This window comes from Lepidochelys kempii, chromosome 11, assembly GCF_965140265.1.
Source record: "Lepidochelys kempii isolate rLepKem1 chromosome 11, rLepKem1.hap2, whole genome shotgun sequence".
In the NCBI taxonomy this organism is placed as follows: Eukaryota; Metazoa; Chordata; order Testudines; family Cheloniidae; genus Lepidochelys; species Lepidochelys kempii.
Window position 1 is genome coordinate 79,703,657 of NC_133266.1, and position 24,463 is coordinate 79,728,119.

Consider the following 24,463-nt stretch of genomic DNA (forward strand, 5'->3'; position numbering starts at 1 on the left):
TGTGGCGCTTGCTAATCTTACTTAGAATGTCCCACTGATCTTGCTAATCACTTGTTTGGGAGGGGGCAATGGCATGCAGAGACCCTAACCTTCGACACAAGCTGTTTAACGTACAGTCAGTTGCTAATAAGACAATTGCCACCTGTATTCTGGTAATGGATAAGATGCTTGGCCTTTTGTGTATTACTAAAATAAGCTGGAGGATCCTGTTAGTCCTGTGATGACTTGGTTTGCTCCAGTGGAATAACCAGTGCAAATGTAAGCCTCAGGAGGATCAGCAAGAGTTTGTGACTATGGCTTTTGCCTCCGCACCTTGCGGGGTCTCAGAGCCCGGACTCCAGACTGAGACTGAACATCTACACCGCAGTTAAAAAGCCCTGCAGCCTGAGCGTGAGTCAGATGACATGGGCCAGCTATGGGTGTTTAATTGCAACATAGACATACACTCAGACAGCAATGACAACTCTTTGTGTACTAGAAGAATGTCTTCCATGGTTGGTTAAGAGATTGCAGTTCAGTACTTGTCTGCGGTGAATTGAAAAATACAATTCTTTTATCATTTTTACAGTGCAAATATTTGTAATAAAAAATAATAGTATAAAGTGAGCACTCTGCACTTTGTATTCTGTGTTGTAATTGAAATCAGTATTGAAAATGTATCAAAAAATATATAATAAATTGCAATTGGTATCCTGTTGCTATAAGTGCGGTTAATTGCGATTAATTTTTTGAGTTAATTGCGTGAGTTAACTGTGATTAATTGACAGCCCTAGCTACAATACACAGAAGTACTGTTGTGAGTGTATTCACTCTCCTTGAGCCACAAGATTTACAAGCACTACATTCTCTTCTGCTTAGGATTCATAGAGCACAGCGGCAGTCCCAGCCCTGGTGAGTACGGCCCAGAGGGTAGGGGGCAAGATGGCACAATAAGGGGGGAAATCACAGGCATGAGTATATGTGGAAAGGGCAATTGCATTGAATACTGGCACCATTTCCCACAGGCAGTGGTGACTTTAGCTGGTATCTCACTCTTAAGGGCACGGAAGCTGAAACGGAACAGCTCCTGCACCGTGTGGCTGCAGACCAAGTCCATATGCTGCTAGTCTGTGTGCTGCAATGATCCCTGCTGAATTAATTGCTGAGTGGCTTGGGAAAGTGTCCTACCACTGCGGAACAAATAAGGCTGCTCTCCCCAGGAACCTTTGGCAGAGGATTGCAGACTACCTCTGGGAAAGTTTCCTCGAGATCTCTATGGAGGATTCATGGGACATCCGAGTGCACATACAAACTGTTCCACAGGGATCTCTCTGTGGCCTGGGGTAGCCCTCACTGGAAATGCTAAGGTTAGGGCAGGCTGCAAAAGGGAGAGCAGATACTCCCAAGACTGGTGGGTAACACTGAAGTTAAACTTCCCAACCAGTCACACAAACTGTGCTTCCGATCCCTCACACTGGTTATCAAGCAGCAAAAAAGAAACCACACAGCGCCCTTGTCATAAATATAAAGGGAAGGGTAAACACCTTTAAAATCCCTCCTGGCCAGAGGAAAAACCCTTTCACCTGTAAAGGGTTAAGAAGTTAGGATAACCTCGCTGGCACCTGACCAAAATGACCAATGAAGAGACGAGATATTTTCAAAGCTGGAGGGGGGGAGAAACAAAGATTCTCTCTGTGTGATGCTTTTGCCGGGAACAGAAAAGGAATGGAGTCTTAGACCTTAGTAAGTAATCTAGCTAGGTATGTGTTAGATTCTGATTTCTTTAAATGGCTGAGAAAATAAGCTGTGCTGAATGGAATGTATATTCCTGTTTTTGTGTCTTTTTGTAACTTAAGGTTTTGCCTAGAGGGATTCTCTGTGTGTTGAATCTAATTATCCTGTAAGGTATTTACCATCCTGATTTTACAGGGGTGATTCTTTTTACTTTTTCTTCTATTAAAATTCTTCTTTTAAGAACCTGATTGCTTTTTCATTGTTCTTAAGATCTAAGGGTTTTGGGTCTGTGTTCACTTATGCAAATTGGTGAGGATTTTTATGAAGCCTTCCCCAAGAAAGGGGGTGTAGGGTTTGGGGAGGATTTTGGGGGGGAAAGACGTTTCCCAGCGGGCTCTTTCCCTGTTATATATTTGTTAAATGCTTGGTGGTGGCAGCAATAAAGTCCAAGGGCAAAAGGTAAAATAGTTTGTACCTTGGGGAAGTTTTAACCTAAGCTGGTAAAAATAAGCTTAGGGGGTTTTCATGCAGGTCCCCATATCTGTACGCTAGAGTTCAGAGTGGGGGAAGGAACCTTGACACCCCTTTATTGCATTCCAGTTTTCTGGCTCCAAGTCAGCACCTAGGTCCAGTACAGCGAGAAGTTATTTTAAACTCTGTACACATATACAAAATGTTCTTCTGACCCCAAAGGGTCAGACACGTTACCAGGTCAGTATAGGTTTGGAGCTTACTCAAAATACTACGCTGCCAACCAATCCTTTAGTGTCTAAAACTAAAGGTTTATTATAAAGAAAAAAGAACAAGAAGAGAGTTGTTAAATGGTAAAACAGTCACATACATACATGCACTTTGAAGGCTTTGTGTCAGGTTCCTAGCAGTATTGGTGAGTTTGCTGGCTTGAAAGTCCCTCTGGAACACATCCACAACTTGGATGGGTCATTCAGTTCTTTGTTCAGAGCTTCAGTTTGTAGAAGAGGTAAGAAGCAGGAACAAAGACAAAATGGAGAAGATGCAGCTGCCTTTTATAGTCTTTTGCCATGCGGCCTGTGCTTCCTTTGTTTTAAACACAAGCTGCCTAGCACGTGGCTTGAAAGCCTTAGAGTTCTGTCCATCAGCAGGTCCCTGCATGCCTTGCTGAGTCATAAGGGTATCTGCCTTCTCTCAATGGGTCAGTTGTATAAACTGATGGTCCTTAATGGGCTATCAAGCAAGCTAGGCAGTGCTGCTGCCAAACTGCCTGAGGCTATCACCCAGAAGCATAGCACAAGTTTTGTAATACAGACATACATACGTATCTGTAACCCAAAATACAAAGGTGATACAAACACATAAATGAGATTCTCATATCTGGCAAATTATAACATTTTTGCAGATATTTTACATGGCATATCTGGCATAACTCATTGCAATTTTATAATATTGGTATGAATAATATCCTAAAGTGTCCCCCAGATCCCATACAGCATCACACCTCGTGCCTAGCTATACAGGGAAGTGAGAAGCAGATCAAGACTCTACCTCAATTGGTTATTTCACTACCTCTTTTAACACGATTGAAAGAGAGTAAATGAACAGATGTGTCCCTGCAATATCAAAGCAAATGGCACACTTACCAGCTGTTCCTTTCCCTGCCTCAGGCTTACTTGTGCTGGACTGTATGGACTGGCTCAAATGCTCTGGAGTCAAAAAGAGGTCCTGGCTCACTGCGACACTGGATCCCCCGGTTGCCTGTATTCCATTCTCCTCCTACTACTTCCTCCTCCAACACCTCGTTCTCAGGGTTCACTCCGGTGGCCCATCGAATCATAGAACTGGAAAGGACCTTAAGAGGTCATCTAGTTCCCTGCACTCGTGGCAGGACTAAGTATTATCTAGACTATTCCTGACAGGTGTTTGTCTAACCTGCTGTCATAAATAAAAAGGGAAGGGTAAACACCTTTAAAATCCCTCCTGGCCAGAGGAAAAGCCCTTTCACCTGTAAAGGGTTAAGAAGCTAGGATAACCTCGCTGGCACCTGACCAAAATGACCAATGAAGAGACAAGATACTTTCAAAGCTGGAGTGGGGGAGAAACAAAGGGTCTGAGTCTGTCTGTGTGATGCTTTTGCTGGGGACAGAACAGGAATGGAGTCTTAGAACTTAGTAAGTAATCTAGCTAGATATGCGTTAGAGTCTGATTTCTTTAAAGGGCTGAGAAAATAAGCTGTGCTGAATGGAATGTATAGTCCTGTTTTTGTGTCTTTTTGTAACTTAAGGTTTTGCCTAGAGGGATTCTCTATGTTTTGAATCTAATTACCCTGTAGAATCATAGAATATCAGGGTTGGAAGGGACCTCAGGAGGTCATCTAGTCCAACCCCCTGCTCAAAGCAGGACCAATCCCCAACTAAATCATCCCAGCCAGGGCTTTGTCAAGCCTGACCTTAAAAATATCTAAGGAAGGAGATTCCACCACCTCCCTAGGTAACGCATTCCAGTATTTCACCACCCTCCTAGTGAAAAAGTTTTTCCTAATATCCAACCTAAACCTCCCCACTGCAACTTGAGACCATTACTCCTTGTTCTGTCATCAGCTACCACTAAGAACAGTCTAGATCCATCCTCTTTAAACTCCCTTTCAGGTAGTTGAAAGCAGCTATCAAATCCCCCCTCATTCTTCTCTTCTGCAGACTAAACATCCCCAGTTCCCTCAGTCTCTCCTCATAAATCATGTGTTCCAGTCCCCTAATCATTTTCGTTGCCCTCTGCTGGACTCTTTCCAATTTTTCCATATCCTTCTTGTAGTGTGGGACCCAAAACTGGACACAGTACTCCAGATGAGGCCTCACCAATGCCGAACAGAGGGGAACGATCTCGTCCCTCGATCTGCTGGCAATGCCCCTACTTATACATCCCAAAATGCCATTGGCCGTCTTGGCAACAAGGGCACACTGTTGACTTCTGTCCAGCTTCTCGTCCACTGTAACCCCTAGGTCCTTTTCCGCAGAACTGCTGCCGAGCCATTCGGTCCCTAGTCTGTAGAGGTGCATGGGATTCTTCCATCCTAAGTGCAGGACTCTGCACTTGTCCTTGTTGAACCTCATCAGATTTCTTTTGGCCCAATCCTCTCATTTGTCTAGGGCCCTCTATATCCTATCCCTACCCTCCAGCATATCTACCTCTCCTCCCAATTTAGTGTCATCTGCAAACTTGCTGAGGGTGCAATCCACACCATCCTCCAGATCATTAATGAAGATGTTGAACAAAACCGGCCAGAGGACCGACCCTTGGGGCACTCCACTTGACACCAGCTGCCAACTAGACATGGAGCCATTGATCACTACCCGTTGAGCCCGACAATCTAGCCCACTTTCTATCCACCTTATAGTCCATTCATCCAGCCCATACTTCTTTAGGTTGCTGGCAAGAATACTGTGGGAGACATGTCAAAAGCTTTGCTAAAGTCAAGGAACAACACGTCCGCTGCTTTCCCCTCATACCTCATGTAAGGTATTTACCATCCTGATTTTACAGAGGTGATTCTTTTTACTTTTTCTTCGATTAAAATTCTTTTTTTAAGAAACTGAATGCTTTTTTCATTGTTCTTAAGATCCAAGGGTTTGGGTCTGTGGTCACCTAGGCAAATTGGTGAGGATTTTTATCAAACCTTCCCTAGGAAGGGGGGTGCAAGGTTTTGGTGAGGATTTTGGGGGGAAAGACGTTTCAAAATGGCTCTTTCCTAATAAAATAAAACTGGTTAGACGTTTGGTAGTGGCAGCGAAAGTCCAAGGACAAAAGGTAAAATAGTTTGTACCTTGAGGAAGTTTTAACCTAAGCTGGTAAAAGTAAGCTTAGGAGGTTTTCATGCAGGTCCCCACATCTGTACCCTAGAGTTCAGAGTGGGGAAGGAACCTTGACACCTGCTCTTAAAAATCTCCAATGATGGAGATTCAACAATCTCCCTAGACAATTTATTCCAGTGCTTAACCACCCTGACAGGAAGTGTTTCCTAATGTCCAACCTAACCTCCCTTGCTGCAATTTAAGCCCATTGTTTCTTGTCCTATCATCAGAGGTTAAGAAAAACAAATTTTCTTCCTCCTCCTTGTAACAAGCTTTTACATACTTGAAGACTGTTACCATGTCCCCTCTCAGTCTTGTCTTTTCCAGAATAAACAAGCCCAATTTTTTCAAACTTCCCTCATAGGTCATGTTTTCTAGACCTTTAATCATTTTTGTTCCACTTCTCTGGGCTCTCTCCAGTTTGTCCACATCCTTCCTGAAATGTGGTGCCTAGAAGTGGACACAATACTCCAGTTGAGGCCTAATCAGCATGGAGTAGAGCAGAAGAATTACACTCCTGCTATTACATGCCAGAAAGATGTTTGCTTTTTTTGTAACAGTGTCACATTGTTGACTCATATTTAGCTTGTGGTCCACTGTGAGCCCCAGATCCCTTTCCGCGGTACTCCTCCCTAGGGAGTCATTTCCCATTTTGTATGTGTGCAACTGATTGTTCCCTCTGAAATGGAGTACTTTGCATTTATCCTTATTGAATTTCATCCTATTTACTTCAGACCATTTCTCCAGTTTGTCCAGATCATTTTGAAATTTAATCCTATCCTCCAAAGCACTTGCAACCCCTCCCAGCTTGGTATCATCTGCAAAGTTTATAAGTGTACTCTGTCAGGTTTCAGAGTAACAGCCGTGTTAGTCTGTATTCGCAAAAAGAAAAGGAGTACTTGTGGCACCTTAGAGACTCTCCAAGCAGGAGAGTGGGGTGGGAGGAGGTATTGTTTCATGGTCTCTGTGTATATAATGTCTTCTGCAGTTTCCACAGTATGCATCCGATGAAGTGAGCTGTAGCTCACGAAAGCTTATGCTCAAATAAATTGGTTAGTCTCTAAGGTGCCACAAGTACTCCTTTTCTTTTTAAGTGTACTCTGTACACCATTATCTAAATCATTGATGAAGATATTGAACAGAACTGGACCCAGAACTGATTCCCTGCGGGACCCCACTCATGCCCTTGCAGCATGACTCTGAACCACTGATAACTACTCTTTGGGAATGGTTTTCCAACCAGTTTACACCCACTGTATAGTAGCTCCATCTAGGTTGCATTTCCCTAGTTTGTTTATGAGAAGGTCATGCAAGACAGTATCAAAAGCTTTACTAAAGTCAAGATATACCACATCTATCGCTTCACCCCATCCACAAGGCTTGTTACCCTGTCAAAGAAAGGTATCAGTTTGGTGTGACACAATTTGTTTTTGACAAATCCATGCTGACTGTTACTTATCACCTTATTATCTTCTAGATGTTTGCAAACTGATTTCTTGCTCCATTATCTTTCTGGGTACAGAAGTTAAGCTGACTGGTCTGTAATTCCCTGGGTTGTCCTTATTTCCCTTTTTATAGCTGGGCACTAGATTTGCCCTTTTCCAGTCTTCCGGAATCTCTCCCGTCTTCCATGACTTTTCAAAGATAATCGCTAATGGCTTAGATATCTCCTCAGTCAGCTTCTTGAGTATTCTAGGATGCATTTCATCAGGCCCTGGTGACTTGAAGACACCTAATTTGTCCAAGTAATTGTTAACTTGTTCTTTCCCTATTTTAGCCTCTTCTGATCCTACCTCATTTTCACTGGCATTCCCTATATTAGACGTCCAATCACCACCAGCCTTCTTGGTGAAAACCAGAACAAAGAAGTCATTAAGCACCTCTGCCAGTTCCACATTTTCTGTTATTATTTCCCCCCTCATTGAGAAATGGACCTACCCTGTTCTGGGTCTTCCTCTTGCTTCTAATGTATTTGTAGAATGTTTTCTTGTTACCCTTTATGTCTCTAGCTAGTTCGATCTTGTTTTGTGCTGTGGCCTTTCTAATTTTGTCCCTACATACTTGTGTTATTTGTTTATATTCTTCCTTTGTAATTTGACCTAGTTTCCACTTTTTGTAGGACTCTTCTTTCATTTTTAGATCATTGAAGATCTTCTGGTTAAGCCAGGATGGTCTCTTGCCAGACTTCCTGTCTTTCCTATGCCATGGCATAGTTTGCTCTTGTGCCCTTACTAATGTCTCTTTGAAAAATTGCCAACTGTCTTCAATTGTTTTTCCCCTTAGACTTGCTTCATATGATTCTGACTCCTCCAAAGTATCCACGGGATCCTTGTGGGGGGAGGGTTGCTGCAGAGGATGGCGTGCAGCTCGTTGTAACGGCACCATGTTTGCAGCTCTGCACCAGAGTGACTGTTAGCCTCCCTTGCATTCAGAGATGCCTGCTGCAGCTCCTCGACTTTCACGCAGCACTGCTGCGGGTCCCTCATGTAGCCCTGTGATGTTCCCTGTGTTGTCTGGACCAGTGATCCGCTAGGTCACTCCAATCCTTGACCATGGGAGCCAGTCTTACCCTGCTCTGCTGTGAGAACCCCCACTCCTGGGCTGTTCACGCACAGCCTCGGGCATGTCAGCCACTCCTTGGATTGTGCAACCAAATGACACTAGCCAATATCTTTGGTCCCAGACACAACCCTTGGAGCCTTCGTCTTGCAGCATCCAGTTATGCCCACTGGACCCTATAAGCTTATATGAGTTTGTTAATTTAAGAAAGAAATTGATAGGTACCAGGCTTGTTATCCCAAGGGGAGTTTCTGACATGCTTCAAACCAAACGCACTGCTTCAGGTAGAATAAGCAAACAGATTTATTAACTATAAAGATAGATTTTAAGCGATTATAAGTCAAAGCATATCAAGTCAGATTTGGTCAATTGAAATAAAAACAGAACACATTCTAAGCTGATCTTAACACGTTCAGTGCCCTTGCAAACGTAGATGTTTCTCACGACAGGCTGGCTGGTTGCTCTTCAGGCAGGCTCTCCCCTTTGATCAGCGCTTCAGTCGCTTGGTGTGGTGTCTGTAGACGTAGCTGTTTCGTGATGTGCAGGAGGCTCTGGGGGAAGAGCGAGAGCAGGGCAGGCTCAGGGGAGGGGCGGGAAGGGGTGGAGTGGAGTGGGGGCAGGGCCTGTGGCAAAGTCACGGGTTGAGCAGAGAGCACCCCCTGGCAGATTGGAAAGTTGGCGCCCGTAGCTCCAGCCCCAGAGTCGGTACCTATACGAGGAGCGCACGTTAACTTCTGAAGAGCCGCATGTGGCTCTTGAGCCACAGCTTGGCCACCCCTGGTCCAACAGATTCTTTTGTTGCTGCCCAGGCCAGGGTCCTTTGTTCCTGTGAGGCTGGGCTGGGTTTGTCCCAGCCCTGCCCTGATGAGGTGTGAACTGCCTCTCTGCTCTTGGAGAGTTTTTGCCTGGGCTTATTTTAAGCTATGCAGATACATTTTCAGCCTCATAACGATATACATAAAATTAAAGCCTATAACATTACTGTAACAGTTACTATAACATCACTATAACTACAATGCTCAGTGCATCATGAGCCTTCCGAAGGCACCCGACATGACAAACTTTGCATTGCATACCACACAATCATTTTACAAGGATGAACATGGGGGTGCTGGGTGTTCCCTTGAGGTACAGAGCATCACCAGCCCTTCTTGCCCATGCCCTGAGCAATCTGCTCATCGATACCAACATTTCTACGGCTGGATCAGAGGTGTGCCTGCATAGCCTCTTCTCCCCACAGACCCAGGAGCTCCACCACTTCCTGTGTACTCCAGGCATGAGTACGTCTGCAGTGTGGAACCAGCATGATCAGCTGGGCAGCCTGAGCTCTCCAGACTGAGCAAACAGGAAAGAGAATGTCAAAAATTCACAGGCCTTTAAAAGAGGAAGGGCAGGCTCGTATGTATCTGGCCAGAGGACAGTGTGGTTCAAAACGGTGACCAGAGCGGTCATGGTAGGGAACTGTGGGACACCTCCTGGAGGCTAGTAAAGTTTACTAAGTAATGCAGAGTCTATACTGACACTGCATCAACTTGACTACGTCAACCTAAGCGCTATGCCTCTCAGGGAGGTGGAATTATTAAGTTGGTGTAGTTCAGAAGTGGGCAAACTACGGCCTGCAGACCACATCCGACCCATGGTACCGTCCTGCCGAGCCCCTGAGCTCCCGGCCAGGGAGGCTAGCCCCCAGCCCCTCCCCCACTGTCCCCCGTCCCCTGTAGTTATGCCACTGTGCGGGCAGCACGGTGCGCCCCCCCCCCCCCATCTCCCAGGCTTTCCAATAAGCCTGTCCTGCTGCTCTGAGTGGTCTGGTAAGGGGGCGGGAGGGGAAGGGGGTTGGATAAGGGGCAGGCGGCCCCGGGGGGCAGTCAGAGGACAGGCGGCGGTTGGATGGGGCGGAGGTTCAGGGGGAGCGGTCAGGAGACAAGGAGCGGGGGGGTTGGATAGGGGGTGGGGTCCCTGGGTGGGCAACAGGGAGCAGGGTGGGTTGGATAGGGGGTGGGGTCCTGGGGAGGCAGTTAGGGACTGGGGTCCTGGGAGGGGGCAGTCAGGGGACAAGGAGTGGGGGGGGGTTGGATGGGTTAGGGCCTGTCAGGGGGCAGGGGTGTGGATAGGGGTCGGGGAACTGGGAGCAGGGGGGTTGGATAAGGGGTGGGGTCCTGGGTGGTGGTTAGGGGCAGGGGGTCCTGGGAAGGGGCGGTTAGGGGACAAGAAGCAGAGGGGGTTGGATGGGTTGGGGGTTCTCAAGGTCAGCTCCCAGACTGCTGCGCTGGGCATCACAAAATGGGGAAGAGATGGCCAGCCCTCTGTGGAGATAGAGGTGGTTAGGGACTATTTAGAAAAGCTGGACGTGCACAAGTCCATGGGGCCGGACGAGTTGCATCCGAGAGTGCTAAAGGAATTGGCGGCTGTGATTGCAGAGCCATTGGCCATTATCTTGGAAAACTCGTGGCGAACCGGGGAAGTCCCGGATGACTGGAAAAAGGCTAATGTAGTGCCAATCTTTAAAAAAGGGAAGAAGGAAGATCCTGGGAACTACAGGCCAGTCAGCCTCACCTCAGTCCCTGGAAAAATCATGGAGCAGGTCCTCAAAGAATCAATCCTGAAGCACTTGCATGAGAGGAAAGTGATCAGGAACCGTCAGCATGGATTCACCAAGGGAAGGTCATGCCTTACTAATCTAATTGCCTTCTATGATGAGATTACTGGTTCTGTGGATGAAGGGAAAGCAGTGGATGTATTGTTTCTTGACTTTAGCAAAGCTTTTGACACGGTCTCCCACAGTATTCTTGTCAGCAAGTTAAGGAAGTATGGGCTGGATGAATGCACTATAAGGTGGGTAGAAAGCTGGCTAGATTGTCGGGCTCAACGGGTAGTGATCAATGGCTCCATGTCTAGTTGGCAGTGGGTATCAAGTGGAGTGCCCCAAGGGTCGGTCCTGGGGCCAGTTTTGTTCAATATCTTCATAAATGATCTGGAGGATGGTGTGGATTGCACTCTCAGCAAATTTGCGGATGATACTAAACTGGGAGGAGTGGTAGATACGCTGGAGGGGAGGGATAGGATACAGAAGGACCTAGACAAATTGGAGGATTGGGCCAAAAGAAATCTGATGAGGTTCAATAAGGAGAAGTGCAGGGTCCTGCACTTGGGACGGAAGAACCCAATGCACAGCTACAGACTAGGGACCGAATGGCTAGGCAGCAGTTCTGCGGAAAAGGACCTAGGGGTGACAGTGGACGAGAAGCTGGATATGAGTCAGCAGTGTGCCCTTGTTGCCAAGAAGGCCAATGGCATTTTGGGCTGTATAAGTAGGGGCATAGCGAGCAGATCGAGGGACGTGATCGTTCCCCTCTATTCGACATTGGTGAGGCCTCATCTGGAGTACTGTGTCCAGTTTTGGGCCCCACACTTCAAGAAGGATGTGGATAAATTGGAGAGAGTCCAGCGAAGGGCAACAAAAATGATTAGGGGTCTAGAACACATGAGTTATGAGGAGAGGCTGAGGGAGCTGGGATTGTTTAGCCTGCAGAAGAGAAGAATGAGGGGGGATTTGATAGCTGCTTTCAACTACCTGAAAGGGGGTTCCAAAGAGGATGGCTCTAGACTGTTCTCAATGGTAGCAGATGACAGAACGAGGAGTAATGGTCTCAAGTTGCAGTGGGGGAGGTTTAGATTGGATATTAGGAAAAACTTTTTCACTAAGAGGGTGGTGAAGCACTGGAATGCATTACCTAGGGAGGTGGTAGAATCTCCTTCCTTAGAGGTTTTTAAGGTCAGGCTTGACAAAGCCCTGGCTGGGATGATTTAACTGGGAATTGGTCCTGCTTCGAGCAGGGGGTTGGACTAGATGACCTTCTGGGGTCCCTTCCAACCCTGATATTCTATGATTCTCAGGGAGGCAGTCAGGGAGTGGGGAGTGGGAGGGGTCAGATAGCGGGCAGGGGCCAGGCTGTTTGGGGAGGCACACCGTTCCCTACCCAGCCCTCCATACCGTTTTGCAGCCCTGATGTGGCCCTCGGGCCAAAAAATTTGTCCACCCCTGGTATAGTGGGTGAGGTACTGCAGTGGGAGTAACATTTTAGTGTAGACACTTACAGAGTTATACCCCACCTTGTCTCTCTACTATCCTGGGACTAACATGGCTACAACAACACTGCATACAAGTAAACAACTAATCACCTAGTAAATAAGAAATGCATCATTCACCGTTTTCTGACATAGTAAAAAAGTACAAATTATGAATCTGAATAAATGTAAAGTTAAATTATATAATTGCTTAAATAAATTGATATGATGTATCCTCCTGGTTAGCAAAAAGAAATACCAGACTTAATGCAAAGGTGATACTTAGTTGTAAATCAACATGTTTTAATACTTACCAGTCAATGAGAACTCTAACGAGCCTGGCCCACACCATCACAACAGAAGCCCTCGCACATACTTCCCTGGGAATGCCTGGGAGCAGCTGTAGTGGCTGGAAGTGGGGAAAGGGTGGGCCTAAGGTGGGTTCCCCTGACCACACCCCTCCCAGTTCAGCACATGTCCCCAATGGCCCATAACCCTGAAGCTAGCAGTCTTCTCTTGCTGCCAGCTAACCTAGGCAAAGCTTGTGCTACAGGACTGGCTAAGGTTCAGGGTTCAAATCCTATTGATGATTATGCAGTTGTACATAACATAATTTGTTTTTACCTTTTAAAAATACCTTATGTATTTACATACAGGGAAGGAGGGAACTCTTTAGGTTGCCAAGTTATGCGCTCAGATGTTAAAAAAATCCCAGGCCTATGGCTGCCTCGGCAACCTTCATTTGTCCCCCTTGTGTGTATGCATTCTGATCTTTACGATGATAGCACGCTATTATCGTAGGATACCTGTCTCCATCACTTACTCCTGAGGGAATTCTGCGCATCAGTGGACATGCAGAATTCCTCTGTCTCATATAATTGTGTATTTTCCTGCATAAAGTACATTTTACCTCAGAAGTGCTGCAGTTTTGGCTTTTGCCCACCAGAAGCCATTGTGGAGCCGAACAGTTGGCTGCATTCATGCCGGCTGGTCTGGTGCCAGAGCAGCTTCTGGTGGGCAAAAGGCAGGACTGCAGCACTTCTTAGGCAAAATATATTTTATGCAGGAAAATACAAAATTCTATGCTCAATGGTGCAGAATTCCTTCAGGAGTAGAAGTTGTTCACAGCACCCTGCCTGCAGAACCAGGTTAGGGCAGAGTGGGGAACACAGGACTGCTGGGGGGTCACAGACTGGGGTTTGGAATAGCTGGGGGGGGGAACAGACTGGGGAATGGGCTCAGGAGCTAGTGGGCTGACAGCATTGAGCCTGGGGATGGGGCGGGGAGGGCTGCTGAGACCGATGGGGGTGCAGGGACAAGGGCAGACGTGGCTGACTGAATGGGAGAGGCTTGAGGTCAGCCAGGATCTGCATGGGGGAGACTTCCCAACTCCCCAACAATCCCAGCCTCCATCCCCCCAAAAACCCATCACACCCAACACCCGCTAGGTTCACTCCTAGGCTCCTTCCCCCTCCCTCTGCTCCTCCCTCTGACTCCCCCAAGCCTTTTCACTGCTTCTGACAGGTGCAGGAAATACAGTTCTGTATTGTAATTTAAATGAATTACACAAAGTTCTGTATTAATATGTCTAGAAAGGAATCTATTTGTTAAAAAAAAAAAAATTACCAAAATCTTTTTTTTGGGGGGGAGGGGGGGTCTGTATTGTTACAGACATACTTGCTGACAGATATTTAGAAATAAATTACCAAAATAATTGAAACTGGCATGATTATATTGTGTTATTTTCACAAATAAGATATGCAGACTTTTGCAGAATTTTCAAATATTATGTACATAATTTTTAAATTTTTGGCACAGAATTCCCCCAGGAGTAACCATTGCACAAGATAGATGCATAGGGGAGCCAAATTAAGGTTTCATGGGTGACTGTAAATCTGGCATTTACTAACTTTTGGGTGTTTAACTTTATAACCACGAACTTGGCTTTTTGTATGTAATCTTAATTATGCTGTCCTAAATAATTCGTCTTCCTCCTTTATGTGTAAACCCTATTTTACTTGTAAATGATTATCCTCTTCCCATATAGCTGTTAAACCAGGTTGTACTTAGTTCCTGGAATATTTTCACCTTAGTCAATGTCTTCATCTGCCTAATCACTTTGTTGCTGTTCTCTGAATTCTTTTGTTAACATTTTTCTGGTATTGACACTCCCACAGTCCTTTGCAGAACATAACAATGTTCTTCTTTTTTTAGGTAGTTGGAGTTGCAGATCCTCATGCTTTTGCTAGAAATGACCTTCAGAAGATTCACTGCATTGACAAGAAAAATGTATTTAATGGTAATATTTGCCTCACTGTCTTGTTCTATAAGCCATATTATGAAAGACTAAATTAATGAAATATATTTCTATATATCCAAACACTAATATTAGTTTATATTGGGGAGCCTTTTAGGACATACATCTGGGGTTTGTATTTATGGAATATAATTTTATTTTGTATTTTTAAAAAAAAATCAAAAAATGCCCATTCAGGGCTTTGAGCAGTCTTGACATAGTTTAAAAAAACTATAACTTCTCATCTTCAGAAGGATGATGTTCCCTTGGTGACTGTACATGTTAGAGCAAAATTACTTATAGTGGATCATAGAAACAACCACTATTGCCATATTTAGGTAATCTGCTCAAGTCTTCCTTTTGTGACATTTTATTCTACAGTAATAGCTAAATGTTTTTGCTGTGAGAACAATAATAAAACCCATAATGTGATGTCTACCACTGACATCTAAACCCTTTTAAATACAGTAGACCCCTGCTTCACTGAGTCTCCATTTACTCCTGGGAAAATTCTGCACCAAAAAATTAAAAATTCTGCACACATTTTAAAATTCTGCATATTTTATTTGTCAAAATAATGCAATATAATCACGCGAGTTTCAATTATTTTGGTAATTTTTTTAAACTACAATACGATGGATGGAGAATAGGAGTGGAGAGCACTGGAGGAAATCTCCAAATTGCCTTTGTCTAATAGTAATGTAGCTAGTTTTGTTCCTAGTTATTAGTCAATAAATATATGCAGCCATATGCTCAGAATTATATCATAGGCAACTGAAGTGCAAGTGAGGGCTTTAGAATCAAAATTTATATTGGCTACTCACCATTGCCAAAAAGGTCAATAGTAAACAGTTCATGGAGCACATTTTGATAAGAACGTTTTTCAGTTCAAAAATTTATACCATTTATATTGACTAAAGCATTTATAAGGCTATACTGTCGTTTACAATAAAAGCTCCTTTACACCACTCTGGCAATGTTAAGGACCTTTAAATCTTTTACACCTGTTTTATATTCCTGGGGGAATTCACTAAGCAGGCAGGCTGCTATATTCTGCTCTGACAGTGCCTGCCTCATGCTTACCGCCTCAGAAATATCCCCAAAGCCCTGCCTCCCGTACCGGGTGTGCCGCAGTAGCGAGCGAGAGGGACAGAGTCTCGTTCACTGACACGCCCAGCCCCCCTAACCCTCCCCGGCATTGATTGATGTCTCCTCCTTCATGCATGCCTGCCAAGCCCTGTACACACACACACACCCAGTGGTGATTTCCGTCTCTGCAAGCTGCTCCGGGTGCCTGAAAGATGTGCCTATGCTGCCAGGGAGGGGCGCATGACCTCTCTTGTGGCATCCATTTACTTCCCTGTCAGAAATAATTTTTCTGCAGGGAAGCAAAAAAATCTGCAGGGGACATTAATTCTGTGTGTGTGCAGTGGCACAGAATTCCCCCAGGAGTACTCCATTTTCTGGCTCTCATTAACTCAACCACTGTCAGCCCCCCGAGTGGCTGGGGCTCAGGCTGTCAGCACCTGGTGGCCATTATCTGGTTTACCTGGATTTTTGGTTATCTGATCTGGATAAGATTGGATAATTGGGGTTCCACTGTACTGAATAAAAATAGTGAACTATTGTTTTGAAGGAAAGTATGTGAGTTTAGGCTGGGATCTGCTTAGTGAGGGAATCTTCAGATCTTGATAAAATGATGGAATTTGATTTAAGCAAACCTGCAGTGGTGGAAACTTCATAGTAATGATTATTGTGGCTTTCTGCATTTCAGTATGTCTGACAGAAGTTAGGAGTATAAGGGGGAAAAACTTTTTTGATGGTTGGATCTTTGAAATAACACAACTGTGCCTATTTCAGTGTGCATCTGGAAGAGTGCATGCAGTCTGTGTGAATCCACATTATGTGACGTTCACTGCATCTGATTCTGTTTAGCAATGTCTTCAAATATAGCAAATTACGTATAGGTATTTCTCAGTAAGAGCTGCATACAAGCCAAATTTTAAGTTCTAAAGTGAAGTTGTTTTAAGTTAAGTAGAAAAGAAGCATCTAAACACGTCTTAAAAATCCATTTTATTTAAGTACAGGCCTACAATGAACACTTTGAATTGCTTATCAAAAGTATACTATTTTTGGGGGTGCCCAGTGGGTCAATACATACAAAAATATAAAGGTATTAAAGCTACGGTTGGCAAAAATAAGGGAGAAACTAGCTAATACGCATCTTTTATTTTCTGCATCCCTATTAAGAGTTGCCATCTATGAATTTAGGTAGTATAGGTATCAGGTTTTGAACTTCCTGGGAAGATCTAATAACAGGAATACTGCCGGACAGATTTCGTTCTGGGGCAAGTACTCCATAGATCAACTGCAAGGAGTAGTTTGTGCAAAAGATGGAAAAAGTCACTGTAGATCATCACAACCCTCTAAAACTAACACTGAAGTGAGGTGGATTTGTGTTACAAAAATACCATAAATGAAATATCTGCTTCCAAAAGTGATAGGCAAAAGAATATTTCCACTACCTACAGTTACTAATTCTATCACTGGCTTTTCAGTCTAATACACTTGCTTTAAAGAGCAATGTCAGAGTAATCCTGTATGACATGATACTGTGCAATTAAGTAAGCCATGCATGTAGCGGCTTTGTGTATATTTAAATATATTAATCTTTGTTTTGATTGATAAAATAATTGTTTTTCCACGTTAATATAATTGTCCTTTATTTTGTGACTTTTAGAAAGTCACAATGAAACATTTTAGAAATGTGGTGAAACATTTTTAAAAAGAGCTCAGAGCATTTATTCAGGCTTTCTAAAAATTTCCTTTGGGCTGTAACCTTTTGTCCCTTAATGTGTCATGTTAATTGTTTCAGAAAGTTAAGTATCTGAAACAGGATCTTAGGCTCATTCTATTTTAATTGACTTCAGTGAATGCAGAGGGGGCATTAAAATACTGTCTCAGCCTTAATTACAGAATCAGTTTTAGTGTAACAGACTACTTGGAATTGAGCCTAGAATTAATTCAAGAGGTGTATATAAAACTTGCACTGTAGTAACAAATAGTTTGTTCTATTCTTTTTAATGTGAAATAATATTTTTCCTTTTTTTATACTTGCTCACTTTTGTAACATAAAGGCTGTCTCAGCTACAGACATTAGTTGATTCACTATTTTAAATCTCTTTTTCTTCAGACTGGAAAGTAGCCATGGAGAGAGAGAGGTTTGCGGATGCTGTTATAATAGCAACACCCGATAGACTGCATAAGGTACTATGGACTTCTTGAGCATTACACAAAAATCATAACTGGAATAACAAAGGAGAGCCCCAGATTGTAAAGTGTACATCGTTCACCTAGCTCTGTCTTTCCAACCTTGGTTTGTTCACGACTTTGATCCATTCTTTCTCACTGCAGGTTTGATATGCACTTGGAAAATATGAACATGCATGAACATTCAATGCCAGGACTTAAGTCATTCTCTACCAATAGCCTCTTAGTTAGAAAAATTAAAATCCGGAACTTAACACCTAACCCATTAAATGATGACAGCCTTTCCTGATGTCCAGTTGGGCCCCCCCGGCTCACCAGCTTGCCGTGATGGGGCCAGCTGCTGAATCCCCAGGTGTCTTAAACCCCTAGAGCCTTAACAGAGCTTTGCCAGAGCCGCTGTCTTAGGGCCTCCGGCCTCATTCTCAAGCAGCCAATCTTCTGTCCCGCGTTCCCTGGCCCAGCCCCTAGAACCAGCCCTCAGACTCCTCCTCCCGCAGCTTGAACACACCCTCTGTCAGATCCCCACCTGAAGGGGCCGCGGGGTGGGTGTGATTTATAAACTCATAGACGCTTTGCGCAGGGTTCTCCGATGCTTTTGCTCTTTTTTCATGTATTTCTCATGCTAATAATCTATATTGAAATAATAAACCCTTCATGCATTTACCTTTTCAGTTTCCTCACCACACTGGAATGTTCTCTGGGCTGGGGTCATGGTATCCGGGGCCGTTGCACGGCTTGGATTCTGAAAGCTGGAGTGTCTTGCTCAGTTTACTACCTCCCCTTGACTGGTTTTCTCCTTCCCCTTTCTTGCCCAAAACTTCCTGTGCATTTCCTGGAGCCTTCCTCCAGTTAATGCTTTTGCAACCTCTTGCTTGGTCACTTCTCTCTCTTCTACCATTTCTTCCCCTCCACCCCCACCTCACCCCACTTCCCCCATCACTTCAGACACGAGCAGCTTGAGCAAGCCCATTGTCCCGAGGTGCTTCATCCCGAATAGATGGTCACTGAGTTCCACCATTGTACCTCCCAGATGAGGAAAATACTTGTTGGCTATGGTGGATACACAGATTTTGTTCTCACTTAGAAGTTACGCTGGCATATCTATGTCAGGGGGTGTGAAAAAAAATGCACCCCTCACCAACATAGCTGTGCTGACAATATAGATGCAACTGTGTCAACAGAAGAGTGCTTCTGTTGATGTAGCAAATGTCATTCAGGAAAGTGGTGATCATATGCCAGAATAAAATATGTCATTGTAGAGTGTGTCTATGCTAGGGGGCTGTGCTGGCATTCCTCTGCTGCCATAGGCTCTGTAGCGTAGGCATGGCCAGAGGCACAGAGGCCTTACATGATACAGCAGTTTTATAATATCAAGCAGAACGTATAAGTTGTACAGGCTCCCTGAAGTCACCACACTGGGGAGAAGATATCACTGGCACCATCTGGTTTTTAGCAGAATCAAAAGGTCAGGAATTTAAATGAGAGTTTTAAAATTTTACACATAGAATTGTAGAAGTGTAGGGCTGCAAGGGAACTTGAGAAGTAATCAAGGCCCACCCGCAGTGGTGCATCAGGATCAAGTAAACATAGACTGCCCCTGACAGCTGTTTGTCCAGCCTGTTCTTAAAAAATCTCCAATGATGGCGATTCTACAACAGGGGTGGGCAAACTATGGCCCGTGGGCCGCATCTGGCCCACCAGCCGTTTTAATACAGCCCTCGAGCTCCTGCTGGGGAGCGAGGTATGGGGCTTGTCCCGCTCAGGTGCTCCAGCCAGGGAGCAGGGTCAGGGGCCACTCTGTGTGGCTTCTGGAAGCAGTGGCATGTCCCCACTTCAGCTTCTATGCGTAGGGGCAGCCAGGGTGTCCACTCCACACTCTGCCTCTGCCCCAAGGGCCGCCCCCGCAGCTCCCATTTCCCAGGAACGACGGCCAATGGGAGCTGCAGGGCAGCGCCTGCAGATGGGGCAGCGCGAAGCAGAGCCACTTGGCCACGCTTCTGGGAGCCGCTTGAAGTAAGCGCTGCCCCGAGCCTGCATTCCTGAGCAACCCCCTGCGCCCCAACCTCCTGCCCCAGCCCTGATCCCCGTCCCACCCTCTGAACCCCTCGATCCCAGCCTGGAGCACCCTCCTACACCCCAAACCCCTCATCCCCAGCCCCACTCCAGAGCCTGCACCCTCAGCCGGATCCCTTACCATGCACTCCATCCCCCCGCCCCAGCCCAGAGCCCCCTCCTGCACCTGAACTCCTCATTTCTGGCCCCACCCAGGAGCCCGCACGCCCAGCCAGAGCCCTCACCCCCTCCCGCACCCCAACTCCAATTTTGTGAACATTTATGGCCCTCCATACAATTTCCATACCCAGATGTGGCCCTCGGGCCAAAATGTTTGCCCACCCCTCTTCTACAATCTCTCTTGAGAAACTATTCCAGTGCTTAACTACCCTTATAGCTAGAAAGTTTTTCCTAATACCTAACCTAAATCTCCCTTACTGCAGTTTAAGCCTGTCCCTTGTTCTCCATGTCCAGTGAAGGTAGGACAACTGGTCTTCTTGTGAGTATCCGCCCCCATGCCTTTGATTGGAGAATTTTGGTAGCAGTGCCCATTTTACCCACACATGTGCCCCCCACATCCTGATGACCCATATGGGATACGTAGGGCTGTGCGGGAAAACTGCCCTCTGTTCCTTCTCAGCCACCTTTGGCCTGAGATGGAGCCACAAGCATGTCTGCTTTACTTTTACTTAGTGCAGTGAGTTGAGTTTGGAGTTTGCTGTTCCCCCTTTGCCGGTTCCCCATTTTAGGGTTGGTTTTGGATTTTAATTAACGAGGAGATCTCCAGGCTTTAAACATTGTCTTTTCTGCTGGCAGGCTGTCCCAGTAAGTGGTGGACACTCTCGTGTCTGTTTGGGAGACACCTATATACAGGCTAAGTGTATTGTCTGCTCCTTGTTCAAGAGCAGATCTCGTAAAAACAAGGAAATAATGTTCAAGCTCTTGATGAAGGAGCAAGCCTGAAGCCTGGCTTCTGAACTGGGCTCCGAAAACTCCTGTCAGTGTGCTCCAGACTAGTAGCCTTTCTTTGCAGCTGCCCTGCATTGTTAGCCCAAATGCAGTCTGTGACCTGCTATAATCCCCAGATCCTCTTCTGCCATTCTGCTGCCTAACCAATTAGTCCCTGCTTTATAGTTGTGCATTTGATTTGTCTTTCCCATGTGTAGTACTTTGCAATTGTCGTTATTGAATTTCATCTTGTTGATTTCAGACCAATTCTCCAGTTTGTTGTTCTGAATTCTAATCCTGTCCTCCACAGTGCTTGCAACCCCTTTCAGCTTGGTGTCATCCACAAATTTTATAAGTGTACTTGCAACCTGTGATCCCTCTAAGCTGCGTGGTCGGGCAGCCGCCCAGGAGTGATTCAAGTGCTGCACAGTTGATTATCACATCCAGCAGGGTGTGTTCAGGTGCCCCTGCCCCCCCTGCTTTGCAGCCACGTTGCTCCTGCCCTCTGCCTTGGAGCCCCTGGCCAGTTGCTCCAGGGACCCTCCTGCTGGCTGTGCAGAGCCAGGGAGTGGAGGGGATGCTGATGTGAGGGTGTGCCCTGCCCCTATACCCCATCTCCGCAGAGCAGAGGACAGGGCTCAGGACTCTAAGCAGGAGAGCTTCTGAGGTCTGAACGAACCTTCTGGGCAGTAAGAGCCTTAAAGAGACAGCGCACGGTCTCTCAGAGACTTCCCCACCAGCCAGCACACACAATCTCTCTCTCTCTCTCTTTCTGTCTCTCACACACACACTCTGTCCCCCTCCCCCCTGCCTATGTACCCCATCTCCACAGAGCAGGGGAGTGGGGGACAGGGCTCAGGAGCAGGAGAGCTTTCAGTGAGAGTGCCTTGAAGAGACAGCGCACGGTATCTCTCAGAAACTTCCCCAGCAGCCAGCAAACACTCTGGGTCTGTGTGTGTGTATGTGTCTTTCTCCCTCTCTCTCTCTCTGTCACACTCACCCCCCAACACATACTTGTGTTGTTGTTGTTGTTACTTCTTGGTACTTCCTGCAATGCACAGATATTCTCTGTAATTTTATTCTTTCAAAGTGCTGTTATTTTAGTTTTTTGTCTGGTCTACGCATTTCATAATTTTTATTTCTCTCTTACACTTTAATTTAATTCTTTGAGTAGTGAGTTCTAAAATACCTAACCTGTCCTGGCTGGAGTAATTATCCCTGTGGTAACTTTTTAAAAATATATATTATATCTAGGTTTTTTGTTTCTACTGGTGGTGCACAGCCGCACATTACCTCGGTGCACATAACAAAATTTATTCCGCACACGGATGGAAAAAATTAGAAGGAACATTGCTCACAACTCCATTATCCAAATCATTAATGAAAATTATTGAATAGCATTGGATCCAGAACTGACCCTGTGGGATCCCAGTTGACCTGCGATCCCAATTTGACAGCAAACCATGATAACTACTCTTTAAGTACAATCTCTCAACCAGTTGTGCAACCACCATATAGTAATTTCACGTAGACCACATTTCCCTAGTTTTCTTATGAGAATGTCATGTGGGACTATGACCAACGCCTGACTAAAATCAAGACATATCACATCTACAGCTTCTCGCCCCTGTCCACACTAACTTGCTCAAAGAAGGAATACCCCCTCCCCTGAAAAAATCAATCTGTAAATTTCCCTTAGAAAATCAACTCTAGTATTATTGAAGTTATAACATCATAAGGACTTTGGCAGTATTGTCAGTGAACTAAAACATGGAATATTCTATTAGTAATAATAATCATACTTAGCATTTATAACCCCTTAGAGAAGATATGAATATCACCTTTTAACAGAAAAAAATCTAGAAAATCACTTTTTGAGATTATGTATTTATAGAACAGGTTATATAAAGAGTGACTGTGCCAAAGAGCTTACAGCTGAAGGATCTCATTCAAAGCCCACTGATGCCAAGCCGAAAAGGCAATAAAACAGTACAATACACTGCAGTATCCAATTAAACAAACGAAGGGAAGACTGCTTGGTAGTCTGAATGTTCTACAGACCCAGAAGGTCTTCAGGAAGTTGTTATATGAAGCAGGAAGAGGAAGGCAAATTAAGAATGTAAATCAGAAGACAAACCTTAAGTGGCTGCATGCAAAAGGCATGACATTAACACAGTCAATACTGAAAAATAAAAATTGTTTTGGATCAACCCAAAATGAATTTTTTTTTCACTTTTCTTAGAGAAACAAATATCTGAAGGAAAAATATTTGGGTTGAATTCAACACTTTGTTTTGATTTTAGCCAGCTTTTTATGAAGAGCAAAGGAAATACAAAAACACCATTCAGACAACCAACCCTTCCCTCCCCCTCCCCCGTATATCCTATAGCCTTTTGGTTAGAGCACTTCCCTGAGGTGGGGGACACCTGGGCTTATGTCTCAACTCTGCCTGGTTTACAGCAGGGATTTGAACTTTAGTCTCTCACAGCTTAATAATTTATTGGAGGAGGGAGTGGAATGCAGGTGTCTCCTTCCAGACAGTCTCCTAACCAGCAGGCTGTAGTGTCATTCTCTGTCTCTACCCCAGTGACTATTTAAGTATTTTATACCAAGTGTAACAGCTTCCATAGGAGTGACTGAGTTGATGCTATCCCAGAATACTCAGTACCATAACCACTGGACTATTCTGCTGGAAGTGGGAGTCCCTAGTTCAAATCCCTCCTCTGAATGAGATGGAATGGGGACTTGAACCTGGGCCTCAGACATCCTACGGCACGTCTACACTGGCAAAGTTACAGCACCGGCAGTTACAGTGCTGCTCAGAGAGTGCCGAAGGAAAACTGCTGTTGTGTGTTCACACTGACAGCTGCCTGCGCAATAGCGTGTTCACACTTGCGGCACTATTCGGAGCGGTGCACTCTGGGCAGCTATCCCACAGGGCACCTCTTTCTCTTTTGCCACTAAGACTTGTGGGAAGGTAGAAGGGGTAGCGGGACATCCTGGGTCTTGTCTCAATTCCCCATGATGCATTGCTTCGCATCCCAGCGATCCCTGTGTTTTCGTCCGCATTTGGGGCCATCTTTCAACGGTTTGTGTACTGCACGCCCTGCCCTGCCTCTTTCTGGGTGCAGGAATGGATCCCGAGCTGTTGACCAGAATATTGTTCACACTGACCAACATGTCACGAGTGGCAGTGGAGTTATTCCTTAAACTACAAAGGCAAGAGGAGTGTGACATCGATCTCGCCACACGTAGTAGCTGTGACATGAGACATGCTTGTGGCATTCACGCAGGTGCTGACCACAGTGGAACGCTGCTTTTGGGCTCAGGAAACAAGCACTGAGTGATGGAGTCACATCGTGATGCATGTCTGGGATGATGAGCAGTGGGTACAGAACTTTTGCTTGAGGAAAGCCACATTCATGGGACTGTGTGATGAGCTCACCCCAGCCCTACGGAGCAAGGACACGAGAATGAGAGCTGTCCTGTCGCTGGAGAGGTGCGTGGCAATTGCGCTGTGGAAGCTGGCTACTCCAGACTGCTACCGATCGGTTGCTAACCAGTTTGGAGTGGGAAAGTCGACCATTGGAGTCGTGTTGATGGAAGTGTGCAGGGCCATCAATCGCATCCTGCTCCGAAAGACCGTAACTCTGGGCAACGTGTGTGAGATTATGGATGGCTTTGCACAAATGGGCTTCCCAGCTGCGGAGGGGTGATAGATAGCACACACATTCCA

The 24,463-nt window shown here is 45.4% G+C and overlaps 1 protein-coding gene across 6 annotated transcripts in view; it reads left to right on the forward strand.

Moving 5' to 3' along the window:
- The window catches only part of LOC140895978 (2,7-anhydro-N-acetylneuraminate hydratase-like), a 63,976-nt gene that overhangs the window by 2,887 nt on the left and 36,626 nt on the right, over positions 1 to 24,463 (forward strand). For all 6 annotated transcript variants that reach the window (XM_073306994.1, XM_073306998.1, XM_073306999.1 and 3 more), the window contains exons 3-4: positions 14,376 to 14,460; positions 17,651 to 17,724. In XM_073306994.1, the coding sequence (XP_073163095.1) occupies positions 14,376 to 14,460; positions 17,651 to 17,724 (159 nt within the window). The remainder of the gene's footprint in view (positions 1 to 14,375; positions 14,461 to 17,650; positions 17,725 to 24,463) is intronic.